General features: G+C 49.1%; 1 protein-coding gene across 15 annotated transcripts in view; it reads right to left on the minus strand.

Annotated features, from left to right (window-relative positions):
* The window catches only part of ZNF618 (zinc finger protein 618), a 147,141-nt gene that overhangs the window by 66,641 nt on the left and 64,586 nt on the right, over positions 1-15,914 (minus strand). For 12 of the 15 annotated variants that reach the window (XM_033077178.1, XM_033077173.1, XM_033077177.1 and 9 more), the window contains exons 3-4: positions 4,144-4,400; positions 132-227 (exon numbers count right to left, since the gene is read on the minus strand). In XM_033077178.1, the coding sequence (XP_032933069.1) occupies positions 132-227; positions 4,144-4,400 (353 nt within the window). The remainder of the gene's footprint in view (positions 1-131; positions 228-4,143; positions 4,401-15,914) is intronic. The other 3 variants (XM_033077182.1, XM_033077179.1, XM_033077175.1) reach the window with 1 other exon arrangement.

A 15,914-nucleotide genomic window follows, 5' to 3' on the forward strand; every position in this document is an offset into this window, starting at 1 on the left:
GTTGGTGCACTCAGTTGGGTTGGGCTTTTCCTGAGCTTGGCAGCTGGAATGTGGGCAATGCTCCCATTGCTTCCAGAGCCTCCTTTGCTCCCTGAGCCCTGGTTAGACGTTCACACCCTTCCATCACATACCGGACGTGTATCTCAATGCATGGTCAAAAATCCAGGTCCCTGAATATCGATTTCGTGTATATCCAACGGGAGAGCCACGTTCCACTGCTTTTCCATCTAAATTGTGCAAAAAGAAATCAGAAAAAAGCCCTTAAAGTGGATGCATTTCCAAGGAATAATGATGGCTGAAGCCTATTAAAAATTTCCAAAACCCATCTGTCCCTGTGACTTCCTGACAAGATGTCAGAGGTCTCACAGAATTTCTTAAGGCTTCTGCAGTACTATTTTACCTCACCAGGGAGAATCCAATTTCATATGCTGAACACCTCAGCAACTGAAACATCAGCATCATGGCATGAACCCAATGTGTGCATGGGAAATGGACAGAGAGGCAAAGGGATTCTCTCTTCACTCTGTCAGAATCAGAAACATTTCTGATTTAATGCATTACTTGAAAAGTCGTCTCCAAAATCTTCCTTGTAAAACACCAGATTGGGAGATCAGATTGAGTGCTTAAGGAGTCTTGTATCAAACTATTCCTCCTCAGCTCACAGATAACTCAATCCTCCAAGACACAAACACTGGCCTGATGCTATTCCCAACAGGAGGGAATGATCCACACCTGACAGTCTCCCCACCTTTCTCCCAAATTACAACACAAGTGCCCTTTGCTGTTCCTCTCCTCTCCTGCCATGGTGCACTTCCCTGCCTTGAGAAGTGTCCATGTGCCGTGGCTCTTCAAGTGACCCTGGCCTGAGGTCAGCACGTGAATCTTGCCAGAACAAAGGAGGAGAAATGTGGCACCTCTGAGCTGTGCAGGGCAGGAACCCCCACCCCAGGGCTGGGACACCTGCGGTACCTGGGAGTCCAGGTGGGTGCAGGGGGGGATCTGAAGCAGCTGCAGCTGACTGGAGCCAGGTGAGAGCCAACCTCTCCATTGGCTTCTTGTGCTTGGGATGCCACAGGGGCATCCCACAGGATTGAAAGACTTGTGGAAAAGCAGCTGAAAGGAAAATGGTCCAAACACACAAACAGCTCTTTGGCTGGGGGACTGTGGCCACCGTCCCCAACCATCCCACCCAGTACAGTCCCTTCCAGCCCCCAGGAGGTTTGGGATGCTCCACATGGATGGAGGCAGAGTCTGGAGTAGTCCAAAGTGCCAAGAGAGACAGGAGCTGCTGCAAGCAAACAGGAGGCAAAAGAGCCAAAGCCTGATTTGATGTAAACACTGCAAGGGAATAGCAGCAACTGAGCTGGGAATCCCTGTTATAAATTGCTCCAAGTAAAAACTAAAAATATAAATAGAGTAGATGTGTGACTCAGAAAAGAGATGTAAATCTTGTAATGTGCATTTCAGCTGAGTCCCAAGGCTGAGCCCTGCAGGAAAAGCTGTCACTTTCCTGTCACTTGGAGCCATGTGTGCCCTGAGCCTTCAGCACTGTGGTCCTGGCTCAGACACATCCCCCGTTTAACCAACTGTCCCCAGCACTCCCTGAAAGGAGACAGGCTGGGGTCAGCAATTCCACACACAGAAGAGGGGTTCATTCACTCCTGATTCACCACTTCATTGGGAAATGCTATAAAAATAACCATTTTCAACACCTCCAGTCTCAGCTTCACCAATGAAGGTGAATAAAATTCTACCAAAGCCTAGCCTCTCTCCACAGAGGAACTGATTCAGATACAGGGCTCCCAGATCCCAAGCCAAGAAAGCTCCTGGAAGTGCTGGGGAGCAGCAGCAAGAGTCACAAAGGCTTTGCTCCAGAGGCACAAGGCACCAGCAGCATCAGCAGGTCACACTTCTGGGCTGCTCCAGTGCAGCAGCTGGAATGGCCAGTGGAGTAGTGGCACACGGGGCACATTCCTGATGTGAGGTACCCTGGTGTGTGCAGAGATGGGCACAGTGGCCATGTGGGGACAGAGCTCAGCAAACACAAGGACCTAAACCTACTCTCAGGCTGTGCACACAGGGCACAGGACCTGATGGGCAAACAGGAGTTATTCAGAGCCACCTCCCCAAAAATGAGGGTCATGTGAATGGCAGACAGGGTCACTTCCAGGGCTCTGTTCACAAAGGAATTGGCACCAACCCCCATCACCTCCAGACCAAACTGCCTTTAAAGAAGCCCAGGCTTTACAATGACCAATACAACGTGTGTTTCACTGGAAAAGGCCCTTCCAGACACAAGCTCTCCAGTTTATCAGGCTTTCAACCACCACTTGTAAGTGGTCAGTGAATCTGTCCCTCTCCCCACAGTGCCCATACATTGTGAGTGTACCCCTCCCACCAGTCTGTCCCCAGCACACTCCATAGGGGCAACACAGAACCATGGAAACGCCCAGACTGAAGGGACCCACAGGGATCATCGAGTCCTGGCCCTGCCCAGACACCCCAGCAATGCCACCCTGGGCATCCCTGGTGTCCAAACGCTCCTGGAGCTCTGGCAGCCTCGGGGCCCGCCCATTCCCTGGGGAGCCTGGGTAGTGCCAGCACCCTCTGGGGGAAGAACCTTTCCCTGAGCTCCACCTGAGCCTGCCCTGTCCTTCAGGAGGAGCTCCAGCCCCCAGGGAAGTTTCCCTCAGTTTGCTCCAGTTGAACAATCCCAGTGCCCTCAGCTGCTCCTCACTGGCTTCCCCTCCAGACCACCCATGTCAGCCAAGAGCAAAAGCAAAATCTCCCTCCTCACTGCACAGCAACGCAGCCAAGCTCAGCTGGAAAGCACTATTGCCAGAGGACAGCGACTGCAGAGCAGCTGCTGCTGCCCAGCCAGGACCTGTGAGGAGAAGAGGTTCCTGCAGGGCAAACACCCAACCTGCAGATGCTTTCACCAAGAGCTGGTGGCCATGGCATGAGGAGAAGCTCCCATTGCTGCCCATCAGTCGTAGCTCCACCTCTCCCTCCCAGAGCATTAGGGATGCTTTTCAGCTTTGCCCATGTAATAATCAAGAGCTGCAGAGGCACAAAAACTCTGAAAATACACAGAATATTCCTTCCAAATTGTAAAATCTTTATGTTCAGAAGTAGTTTTGGACTTTCCCTAGACCTGCACAGACAGCACTGACCTCTTGCCCTGCTGTTCTTAGTGGCTGTCCTGTGATGGAAAGGAGGATAGGGAGAATAATGATGCTTCTGAGACAATCACCAGCTAACAACATCTCCTGGGTTTCTTTCCAGGACAATGATCAACAAAACCCGGGAGAAAATCCAACATCAATTCATCTTTTCTCTCCCCCTGCAGGACAAACCAACCCCAACTGCAATGCTGGGCAGCTCAAATCAGCTTCCTCCTGAGTCCCTCAAATGCAACCTAGTCCAACCACTCTTCCTTCTTTTTATTAGCAAGTGCCTTTGGATCTGAGACACTGCAGGGACATGCTCCAGGCCAGGAACAACAGAGGCAGTGCAGGAGTGGTGCCTTGCCAGGTTCCCACAGGAAGTCCCTTTCCCTGGAGCACGAGCAGAAGACAGTTTGATGTTCACAGAAAAAAGAAAAAGCTTCTTCTCATCACAGCAGGAGGTGAGGTGGGGACAGGAAGCACTGTTTTGAACAGGGCACACCACAGCCAGCCCAGAGTCCAAAGTATTCCAACAACTAAGGAGTGATCAGGAAAACAAACAAACAGCAACCTGTAAAACCTGCTCTTGAGCTCAGACTCATTTACAGAAAGCATCCACACTCCTCAGAGCAACTTTCCTCAAAACATCTCAGCTGTTTCTCAGGCTTTCCTTCCTAAGTTCCTCATCTGTGTCAAATACACCCCCAGCCCTGGGCTCACCAGGTGCTGCAGGTGACTGATGGGCAAGTCCCTGAACATGCCAAAAGAAGATAAGGACCTTTGTCTTTCTGATCTTAGATGAGCCTTTAGGGGCAACCACATGCAAACAGACACAAATAATCCTGAGCCAGGACCCCAAGATTGATGTTCACTCTGTCTCTGGGCCCTCCAGCAAAGCTGTGTCCAGGCACAGCTCTCCAGAGCCCCATCCTGTGCCCACACCCCCTGAGGGAATGAACGGTGCCTCGTGCCTCACCGAGTGTCTGCTGGTTGCGCACGCCGCCGATGACCACACAGATCTCTGCAGGCACATCCCCCGACCCATCCTTGATGTTCTTCTTGGAATCTTTGGTGTCATCCTGCCAGATCACCTCCTCGATGTAGTCATCTGGTACCTCTGTCTTCACTTTCACCTCAGTCATCATTCCAACCTCTTCACTGGGGGAGGACTGAGATGTCGCCGAGTCGGAGCCCTCGGCTTTCGGGCTCCCTGGGCTCCTCTTCAGACACTCCCTGAAGGGGGAAAGAGAGAAGAGACTGTGAATTCTCAATGCCAAGTGCTGCTTTTGTCATTACCAGGCCCTAATTCAAGGTACTCTGGTTATTTGAAAGAAGCATATTAATGTGTGTCTGCTGTACACGATAAGTAATTAAAATTTAACTGGACAAAAGCAATAAAATTATTTGTTAGTAGTGAAAAAAAACCTTAATAATCATAAACAAGAGTAGTGCTCATAAACACACTGGATCACTAAAGAGGAGCACAGAACTTGCCCTGGTTCTCAGCAGGCCATGGGCACAGCTTCAGCAGTTCTGACTGCAGGTATTTTGCCAACACTAGTCCAGACACACAATGCCATATTCTCCCGTGGCACTTGGGGACATGGGTCACTGGTGGATCTGGCACTGCAGAATTAACTTTCACTTGATGATCTTCAAGATCTTTTCCAACCTAAACGATTCTATGGTTCCCTGACATTTTTAATTTGAAGCTATCTCCACCCTCCATCCCATCTTCTCTTTTATCCCTTCAAGCAACCTGACATTCCCTGTTATTCAGAGGCTTTACTGAACATACACAGTGCTGATCAAAGGGGATCTGGAGCATGAGGATATTTAGGGAGACTACCACAGATGGACAGATACAACTATTGGGAAAGCCTGATGGAGGGGGAAAGGCAGAGGGGGTCCACTATACTCAGAAACAGGTTAGGAAATAACATGTGTTTTCATCTGGGAAAGAAATTTGTGGGAAAAAACAATCTAAAGAAATATTCAAAATCCTTTAAGAAAAGAGAACTGGACACCTCAAAGCTGCAAAACAACCTGAACAGATGCTGTGGTATTAAAAGGCAAAGGGGGTGTGAGCCCACCAGACAATGAAGTGGGAATAAGCCAGTGGAGCTCCTTTAGCACCCCTCTTTATGGACCCCCAATTTTTCATACTGGTTATTAATACACTCCAACATGCAATACAAAGATAAAATAATTGCTGGTGCAGTTTGTGCAGAAATCAGAACTAAATATATAATGGCTCAGACTACCCAGAAACAGAAACCACTGTGACATATTTAGTGTAAAATAAACATTGCGAACAGCCAAAGGTGTTTGAAAATGTTTTAGGCAGAACTAACAAAATAACATGAAAAATAGGCTGGACTTATGGATGATCATTAGATTGTGCAACAGTGACAAAGAAAAAAATCCCATTGCTTGGAACATCATAAAGTTCATCAGGACAAAGTATGAATTAGAGTGTTAGAGAACCAGTGGGTTCTGACACAGGTTATGGAGCCTGCAGCTCAGCTAGAGGTGCAGCTAGAGGTGAAAGTGTGGAGCTCCTGGGAGGACAGGGATGAGGGGTGCAGAGGAACAGAGAGAACAATCCTCCAGTAATTACTGCCCAACCTCCACATGGACATGGAGTCACTATTTCAAACTGGGTCAGGCACATCCTATTGCCAGAGATTTTATTATTCATCCTTTCATTCTCATTATGGAATGAAATGTACAATTAATAGCCCCTAAACAGAGAGAATTAGCCTTGACCTGCCTTCCCACTCATTTCCTGCCTTCTTACACATACTCCCCCTTGCCATGCTCCCAAAATCATACAGGGCTCTTACAAGTGAGAAAGATGAATTGAGACAAAGATGTGTTTGAAAACTGGACAGCCTTTGTGGCAATATTATTGGGTGTGCCACAGGCTCATCCATCTCAGCCACCATGTGTGGCTCAGCACCCTTCCAAGGGGAAGGCAGTCAGTAGAGAATACTCAGGGATCAGAAAAGAGTGGGACTGATTGCAGATCAGTCAAACCCAGAAGGTGTGAAATGCAAAACACTGATAAAGGCAACAATAGTGCAGATAGGGAAATCTTCCCTTCCTCAGAGCCTGTACAGGACTATAGAGGAAGATCAAAGGCAGCCAGGGCAATTCCCACTGGGAGGCTGGAAGGTGGGAGCAAGCAGTGAGAGCTTGGCCATCGATGGCACAGTAACCTGGACCTGCCAGTTCTGGGCAAAGCAATAGGAAAATTCAGTGATTTGGGATTAGAAGCTGATACCAGTGGCAGTGAGACTGAGGCTAGAGCCTTCTGAGGAGATTATAAAAGGGGCTAGAATACAGTGATTTTCTGATGATACACAGCTTTGCATTGGTCACATTCAAACACAAACCAAATCACAGGCCCTGTGCTGCAAGGCAAAGCTGCTCTCCATGTGCATTGCTCCTGAAGAGAGAGGCATTTCCACAGGACTCCTGGAATGGTTGCTGTGGGACAGATTTATTCATATTCTGGAATTAAATTGAACACTGTTGCTAAAAGTTGTGGGTGGAGCCATGGAGGAGTGGAGAACAAAGACTGTGAACAGGACACTCCACCAGTGGATCTCCCTCTCTGTAGCTAGCTCTGCCCAAGACCAGTGGCTGCAGCACAGTCAGACAAGTCCAGGACTGTGGGTGCACCCACATGGTGCTGAAACCACACAGAGCCATGCTCTGAGCTGAAGGACTGATCAAATTTTCAGTTCAGGTGCCCAAGAAGGAACAAGGAGGTCGTTTTCTCCCTCTGAAGCTGTGGTAAAGACACTCCCCACGTGCTGCAGACACAGCGAGCAGTTTCAGGTTTCAGAGCTGATCAGAAAAGTTGTATGTTAGGAACAAGTTCCTAAGTTTGTTTAGTTTTCATGTTAATTGTTAATGTTAAATTCCAAGCCTTATCTGTTCTGATTCCTAATTGATGTTAATTGTTAAATTACTGGCCTCGTTCTGTTTCAGTCCCCAGTTGTCTCACCTCTGTGTCCTTTCCTTTCCATCGGGTGGTGCTGCTGCTCTCCTGAAATGGCGCCTGTGAGGGTGACATCATTGATCCGTATGCAAATGAAAGGAGTAAAAAGGACACTGGGACACTATTTGGAGTTAAAACCCTTTAACACAAGGAGCCCAAATGACATCTGGAGCTGAGGATAGTGTTTGCAGGTTGGGAAAGCAGTGCAGAACATGAATTTATCATCCTGAGCTGCTTTGATTCCATTGCCATGAGCCAACAGCACCCTACCAACATGACCCCTGGACTATGAGCTAAAATTGCCCTCCTTGGGATTCTTGTTGAGAATGGAAGCCCTGGCTCTGCCTGGGAAGACAAAGCTGTACTCCTCCTCCTCTGGATCAGCCATTGGCGGCGGTGTGCGCAACCCCTCAGGCTCTCCCTCCCCTGAGCAGATTTTCTAATAAAGGCCTTACAAAGGAGCTAGTCCCCTGGCCCAGTTTATTTCACTGAAGATGGTTCCAAAATGCAGTACTAAAATGGTTCAAGACTGGGAAAAGACACTTTACAACTCTGTGAGACCAAACTGCTCCAGTCTGTTTCTCATGCCAAATGGAAGACTGGAAGATGATTTGATTGCAGCGTATCATCATCTTCATGGAGAGAAAATACTGTCTTGCCTTAACTTGGCAGGGAAGAGTCGAGTGCAAGCTCATTGCTGGAAGCTGGAACCAGCTGAAATGAGGCATAAAACATTAGCACAGATGGTGGTCCAGTGGAACAGCCATTTTCCAAAGGATCTGCCCAGGGAAAAGAGATCTCCCCCAAGTTTTCAAACCCAGATTTGTGTGTCTGGCTGGCTCTAGGTCCCTGGGCTCAGTACAGATGTGCACTGGCCACACTTGGTGGCCTGGAGCTGAGGAATATATAAATTATTAGACCAGATCAATGGACCCTCAGAACCTTTGCCCTTCATGCACGTTGACTTTGTGGATCCAGCTCTGCCAAGAAAGGAACTTCCCAGCTGGAATGTCTGCTCCTGGGTGGGACCTAACACTGCAAATATTAACTGAAAGCAATTCATTGCCCCATATGTTCTAACTCTGAGCAGATACCTGATGTGCAGGAGGACACAGACCCAAATACTTCAGCAACTTTCTTCCACATGATCTCATGGCTCACAAGCCCTGAAAGGAGCTGCTGTTCCCCTCAGAAACAAGTGAAACCGTAAAAACAGCAGCACTGACACTCCTGGGAGCAGAGGCGAGCTCTCCAAAAGCCACTGTGTGCCTTAGCTGGGGCTGTACAACTTTGGAGAGGAGGAGGAGGAGGACAGCAGTGGTGGAAGCCAGCTCTCCCAGCAGGAGCAAGCATCACTTTCTTGTGGTCCCCTGTGAAATCCAGGTTGTGCTCCTGTGGCTAGAGCAGAGCCAGGACCAGTCCAGGCTCTTCTGAAGCTCAATTGCTGAATGGGATATCAATGTTCCCAAAGGTGCAGGGGAGAGCTGGGCTCAGGGACAGCAGAGTTTGAAGCCTCCTGATTTGTCTGGGCAAAGAGTACCAACATCCCAGAGCAAAACAGGAAGGAAAAGGAAGCTACTGACACTGGAGAGCTTCAGGTAGGATGGAAAGGGGTACGTGCACAGTCCCAGCAGAACCAGTTTTTCTTGGAAGACAGGAGTCAACACAGCTTCCACCACACACAGCATCAACCCACACATGCACTACCCAGGAAAGTTTCATTTCATCCCCAGTCCTTTGGTCCTTGGATCAGCCATTGCTGATCAAGGATGATCAAGCCCACGATGCTGCACTTGCTCAGTGTTGTGCTGAATTTTGCCTCCCCTGCTGCTGAGCAGCACAAAGAACTTCCACTTGGAGATGAGGAAAAAGCAGCAGGAGATCTGGAACATTCTTTTCTCCAGAAATTCACCAAGAGACACAGGGAGGGACAGGGAACATCCTGCCTGGGGGAGGGAAGACATCAGGCCTCAGCACCACTGTGGCCAGGCCTGGTTCTGCCACTTCTGTCCCATGGCAGCTCTTCTGGAGCTGGGGCACAACTGCTGGAAAGGCTCAGAAAGAGGATGAGCAGGATCAGGAGTGAATTTTCAGTTCTGCAGTTCCCAAGGCTCCAAGCAGGACTCAAGGGTTTGGATGAGGGCACAGAGAGAAAAGGACTGCAAGCTTTTGGGATGTCAGGTAAGTTCAGTATCAGTCCTGGGGGCTAGGAACAGAAGGACTCCCTAGTGTGGCCCAGGGTGTGACCCACATCCCATGGTGCCCACACAGAGACCTGCCCCAGCTTCCAGATTGCTGCCGGCACTGCTGGGGCACTGCTGGGGACACACTGGGACGAGTGATGGTCAGAGCCTCCACTTGGTGGAGACAGCAGTGCACAGGAGCCAAGGGAGAACCTGCCAGAGTCACCTCCCACCTTCCCCACCACCACCTCCTGGTGGCTCTGAGCTCAGTCCCAGCCTCATGACACCACTCTTCTGCATGAAACAATGCAGCAGGTTTAGTGCTCAGTGTGGCCTTCCAGGGGTTAGCTGCACCTCCCTCTGCAGGTCCACCTGCATTTAAATATCCATGGGGTGCTCCCTGGGAAGAGGATATTCCTATTCTCCAAACATGGCACTGTTTGCACAGGACAAAAACTGCTCAGAGCCATCAGGCCACAGAGGAGAAGAGTGCACAGGCACAGCTGGCTTGAACCCTACCTCCCTTCCACAGGGGGGATTAAACTTCTTCTCCATGGCTTTGCCCCTTCCTGGGCAATACCAACCTCCTTCACTGTTCCATATCTTGTCTCTACTGAACTGTGGGCCCTGGCAATGCAAGAGGCTCTTCCTTGCTGAGGAGAGGAGGCAGAAGCCTTGGGATCACACTTGGGATCAGAAGCCTTGGGTGCTCACTCCGTGCCTGGTTGCTCCTACAGATGAGGTCCTGTTTCAGTTCCCAGAACAGACTCTGTGATTTCCAACATGAAAGAGGCAAACAAACATTGCACTTGCATGTATCACTGCTCACACTAAGTAGGCCACACAGCCAATTACTGTAATACCAGCTCTGCCATCTCACAATGCTCATTTCAACATTGCTGCCTGCTTTGATCATCAGACTTTCATCTTCTGATGACGTTGCGGCCACTTTCATGTCAGACACGAGTGTGTGAAGGCAGAAGAGATTTCAGAAGGCCTTAATGAAGCCTCAGCACGGGAAACTGGAAAGGCAGGGGTAAAAGTGGGTTCCTGGACCCATTTGGGTACAGCTTCTTTGGCCCTACACCTGTGGCAGCTCATGAAGGCCTCGGGCTTTGGCAGAGCTCAATGATGCAGCACAACAGTGAGCCAGAACAGCTCTGGGTGTGAAGCCTCACCAGCATCAATGCAAGGAGCAACACAAGGGCAATGCCAGGAGTTCCTCCCAAGGGAAGGACAGAAAGGAAAGGCTGCGTGCTCACACCAGTCCCCTCTGCACTGTGACACCACCCACAGATCCAGCAGCCCTCCAGCTGATCTCCTGTGGCAGGACATGAGGAGAAGGGGGTGAGGGCTGGAGGCTGCAGTGTGGATCTGTTCTGGGCTCTGCAGGGTCTCCCTGGCTGTGATGAGCAGAACAGCAATGACTGAAAGCAAACAGGGCCTGTCAGCTGCTGCAGCCACAAGAAACTCGCGCTTGCAGTTTGCTGTTTCTGATCTGGAGTAGCATCCTCATAAATAATGAAAGTGACTAAAAGCTACTTAAAAAACACACACTCCTCCCTTCTGAAAGAATGAGAAAAAAACCCCAATTATAAAAGGACATTTCTTCCAGCTAGGAATAATTTGTCATGTAATTCTCTGAAGACAGCAACAGAAACATGTGTGCTCCGTGCTCCCTTTGAGTCATCTGTGATTGCATATGTACTCAGATGGCTTCTAATGAGGCTATTTTTACAGCACACATCCTGCTGAGTTTTTGGGGAGGGGCAGAGTGAGATCAGTGAAGTATCAGTCTTCAACATCAGCTCCTCAAAAGGACAGTTAAAGGAAACACATATGAAGGAGGATGTACCACTCTGAACCATCACCTACAAATAGCTCTCCCGCCCCAGCAGCAAATGCGGAGCTTCTTTTGGTTTTTCCTAAACAATACTCAAGTTGGAAAACCCAGAGATCATTAGTGCCTTGATGGTACCAATGATGGCCAAGTTGCACAGGGCTCTGCACAAGCTGGTCTGGTGGAAGCTGTCCCTGCTCATGGCAGGGGGCGGAACAGGATGGGTCTTCAAGGTCCCCCCAACCCAACCCATTCTGTGATTTGGTGGTGACACCTCTTGGCAGAGAACAGGGTGTCCTCAGTTAGAGTAAAACTGAAACACATTTTGGGCACTCCTTGAAAGGCTCTTCTGGTCTACAGCAGCAAAAAGGTTCAGTAAGGACTCCCAACACTCATGGGAACCAAGCAATTGGCACCTTTGCAGAGGCCAGTGGGACACCAGAACCAGTGGATGTCCCAACTTGTCTTCTGGAAACCAACATCCAGTTGGTTCATTCCAGGCTAAATCAAAAGGCCTCAGTTGTCAGAAAGCAAAGGAAAAAATGGGAGAGGCTGAAACTGGGCTCAATTTACAGTCTGCCATGGTTTTACAAGAATCAGAAGGTTCCTGTCATGACTACGGGAGCTATGGGAGGTGGAATAGACAGAACAGATGTAAATGAACTCTCATTTTACATGGAGATGATGAAAATAGAGGCAAGAAAAAGAAGGATGTAAATTGAAATTCTAGTTGTCTGATAAATTAGCTGTGGTCCTTCCCACCCCTCTCTGTGGCTCTCATCTGCTTCCTGGGGCAGCCCTGGAGGTTGGGCCCCGTTCCCTACACCAGGAGGAGGTGGAGAAAGTCAGGAAGCAGACAAACTGCTTGGTGTCCTCCACTGGGGACAGGTCCTGCAGACATCACCAGACAAGAAGTGCAGGGTTAAAAGAGAGAAAAGTAAGAGCTGTTTTCCCAGTGTTAAAATTGAGCTCCTGGCTCCAGCTCCAGGCTCCAGCCCCAGCTTCAGATGTTCCCTCACACCCTGAAAGGCAAAGACACCACTCCAAGCTCCTGTGTCACAGTGTCCAGAGCTGCCCCTCTCCAAGGGACTCAACCCCCCACTGCCTGCCACAGCTACCAGAGGCTCTGCCAAAGCCCCTCTGCAGCCTGAGCTACATCCATCACACAGGATGGCCTGGTGCTGCTGTGAGAAGTAATGGAACAACCACCCCATCCTGGGTTCCTCCTCTGAGGGATTCTATTCTGAAACAGGCACTGTACTTCCAGTGTGGATTTCTGCCTCTGGTCATTGGGCATTTGCTGAAAAAGAGATTCTCTTACTGGGAGTCTCCCCTCCACATGAAGCAAAGCACTCTAGTGTGTGCACACTAAAATATCCCTTCTGATCTTGACTCTTTCCATTTGGGAGCATGTCCACATTCCAGAGCATGGACACCCAAGCAGGATATCCAAGTGTGCCACCAGCACTCTGGGTGACACACATGATGGCAGCATGTGCTGGTCCATATGCCTGAAACCCAAATTTTCACTTGGTCACAGAGGGGTTCATGGTCATCTGTTCTACCAGGAGGCTTCAGTTCTCTTCACAATCTTCCACAATGCCACTGTGAATTCCCAAAGTGTGCATTTAACTTCTGAAAGGTTACAGGAAAAAAACTGCTCTCTCCTGTCCTGCTGTTACTTTAGGGGATGGATACTCCCTCCTCCACCAGCAGTTCAGGAGAGAAGACTTGCTGAAGAACACAAAAAAAGCAAAAGCTGGTCAGGGCTTCTGGGCATTTTCCATGTGCAACACGCTCTTGTGAACCTCAGGATTCAAAGACTTCAGGGTCCCTGTGAGGTCCCAAGTACTCCTGTAGTCTCTGTGCTGGTTTTGCCCATGGCCCAGGAGCTGTATTCTTGTGCTTGGTTGGGTTTCTTCATGAGGCTGCTGGGTCCCCTCTGCATCCATGACCCTGAACATGCTGGTCCCTCCTGCCCTGACCAAGGATGAAGCAGCAGCTGCTGGAGGCTCTGAGGTCCTCGCTCCAAGTCAGTTCTACCTGGGAACATCAAACTAACTGGGCACACAAATAAAATCCCTGAGGCAGGAGAAGCAGCCCAAACCCTGCCCCTATCTGGGACACATTTACATCCTCTGCTTTCTCCCTCCAAAATAAACTGAAATCAGAACACGAGGCCGCATCCTTCTGCAGGCAGAAGTGTGACAGTAGCTGCCATTCAGGTTTTCCTGGAAGAAATTTGCTCAATAAATACCAATATTATTAAGGAGTTCATAAATTTAAAGGATATGAAGGTTTTGTAGAAGACAGATGCCTCAGGGAGGTTCACCCCCTGCCTCTGAGGGCAGCCAGCTCTTGAAAACAGAAGTAACAGCTTTCAAAAACCCCAAAATACATAATGCAACACTCAGTGGTGTGTGTGGTGTCAGTGCTAAAATCTAGGGAAAACAAACAAACAAAGCAGAATACTTAATTTTTCCAGCTATCTGGGTCTAGTAAAACACACAACCTTTCCTGACAGCAAACTCTGCTTCAGGAAGTCCAAGAGGAATTTAATCGTGCATTCATTCCTCAAGGGACACTCGGCAGCTCTGAATCCTTCAGAGAAGGTAAACTCCAGGACCAATCAGCCTGCCTCTCCTCTGGAAATTAAACATTAAAATACAAACCAGAACAATAGTCAAGAGCCACAAAGAATTCCTAAGGTATTAGCAAAACAAATTCCCTTCAGTCCTTATTAGGAATATCTTGAGGATGGTTTGAAGAGGAAAGTCTAACCAAATATAAAAAAAATTTGGCTTATCCAACAAAAAACAACCGCGCACTCTTTGCCAAAAGCAAAAGAATTCAGTCAGATAAAAAATGCGACGCACAAATGATGCAGGTTAAAAACTGAATTTAAGATGATAATGGAATAGCTGCCAGCGTCTTTAAATTTTGAAGAGTGGAAATGTCAACAGAGACAAAGAAATTCAGGGAAAAACAAAGAGAATAGATTAAGATTTATTTATATCAGTGAAAGAGCTCTGTGTTCCTCGACTAAGAAATGACTGAGGGGGTGAGAACTGAAATGGTCACAGGTCTCCAACACGCCACGAGGAGTGAGGGGTGACCCCAGGATTTCCTGGTAGCTCAGTTTTCCTGAAGGCTTTAGAGCTGCCACATCTCGGTACTTTATGGCTCCAGAAAGGGACGTTTCTCCACCTCGCACCATCCAGAGCTCTCCAGGACTGTGCCACTGGGTAAACTGGTGTGGTTTGCACAGAAAATACTCCTATTCCCAGGAGCTGGGCTGTGTCTGAGCACTGCATCTGACCTTCTTTTTGGTTTCAAGGAAACCTGCCCTCTACACAGCTTCTGTGTTGGTTCTTGTACAAAACTGAACTATCCACTGCTCTTGAACTGGCCAGAGGGCACTTCTGGGGGATTTTATCTGATAGGTTGGTTTCTTTTTGAAGATGGCTGGTGAGAGCCCTTCAGCAGGCACCAAGGCTTATTAAATTCCTTGCCTAATTAGTAAAAGTTTTCTCTTTTTATGATGCAGGATGAGTCAGAAGCTTCTTGGTGCTCTGGGACTGAAAATCCCACAGGTTGCCTCTTAAAAGAAAGGGGAGACAATTCAAATAATTTTGCTTCCTGGAAGTATCCAGCCTATCCCTCCACAGGGTGTAGAGCCCTCTCCCGAGCTTCAGAGGACCACAACCTCAGAAATTGTCCTTCCCCAGTGCTGGAGAACTGGTGAGCTGGAAGAGGAGCCTGAAGAAGAGTTGGTGCCATCCCAGGGCACTCCCTTGGATGACAGGAGTTGCTGGGGAGGATATATCCACAAAGGACAGAGCAAGGAAAGTGGGGAAAAGAGGGGAAAGTGCCACCAGGGAGGCTGGAGAAAGGAAAAGGAGCAAAGTGGGTGCAACCCTTTTTCAACAGCTTCTCCTCCCAGGGCTCTGCAGGGAATGGTCCCAGCCCAAGAGCTCCAGGAGTGTTTGGACACTGTTCTCAGGGATGCCCAGGGTGGGATTGTTGGGGTGTCTGTGCAGGGCCAGGAGCTGGACTCAGTGATCCTGGTGGATCCTTCCAGCTCAGGGATTCTGTGATTCCATGGAAGTTACATCTTCTGTGGCACAGACTGAAACACTCAGACCCTTGAGGCACCATGGTTTGGTCCAAAGTACCCAGGAAAACTGCACCATGTCAGAGCTGGGAAACCTCCAGGCCCAGCCCAAAGCACCCCTGGGAACTCCTGCTCTGCTCCCACCTGGGCCAGCACCCAGAGCCCTTCTGCTGCACCTGCACCTGCCTGAGCCCTTTCAGGGAGCTGCAGCCCAGTGCTGTTCCCACTGCACTAAACCAGAGCCACCCCTGCCCTGGCCACAGCTCCCAGCCCCAAAGGCCTGGATTTCCTCTGCTCCAGGAGCAGAGTTCTCCACAGCTACATCTGTGCTGCGAGCGGGCTGCTGGCTGGTGACAGCCCTGCTGCAGACGGGGCTGAGCTTCCAGCTGGCTCCATTCCCTCCGCAAACAGATGCAGCTCCTATATCAGGGGCTGATTTATTCAGCAGGAGTCTCGCACATTAAGTGTAGTTAAGTCTGAAAACAAATCTAATGACTTTAAAATAAATAGCCAACAGAGGACTCGAAACTGAAATTCCTCCTTCCTCTGACACCCGCCATATAAACAATAATAATTATATAAAACCATGTCTAACACATGA

The sequence above is a fragment of the Catharus ustulatus genome, chromosome 21, assembly GCF_009819885.2.
Source record: "Catharus ustulatus isolate bCatUst1 chromosome 21, bCatUst1.pri.v2, whole genome shotgun sequence".
Lineage (NCBI taxonomy): Eukaryota > Metazoa > Chordata > Aves > Passeriformes > Turdidae > Catharus > Catharus ustulatus.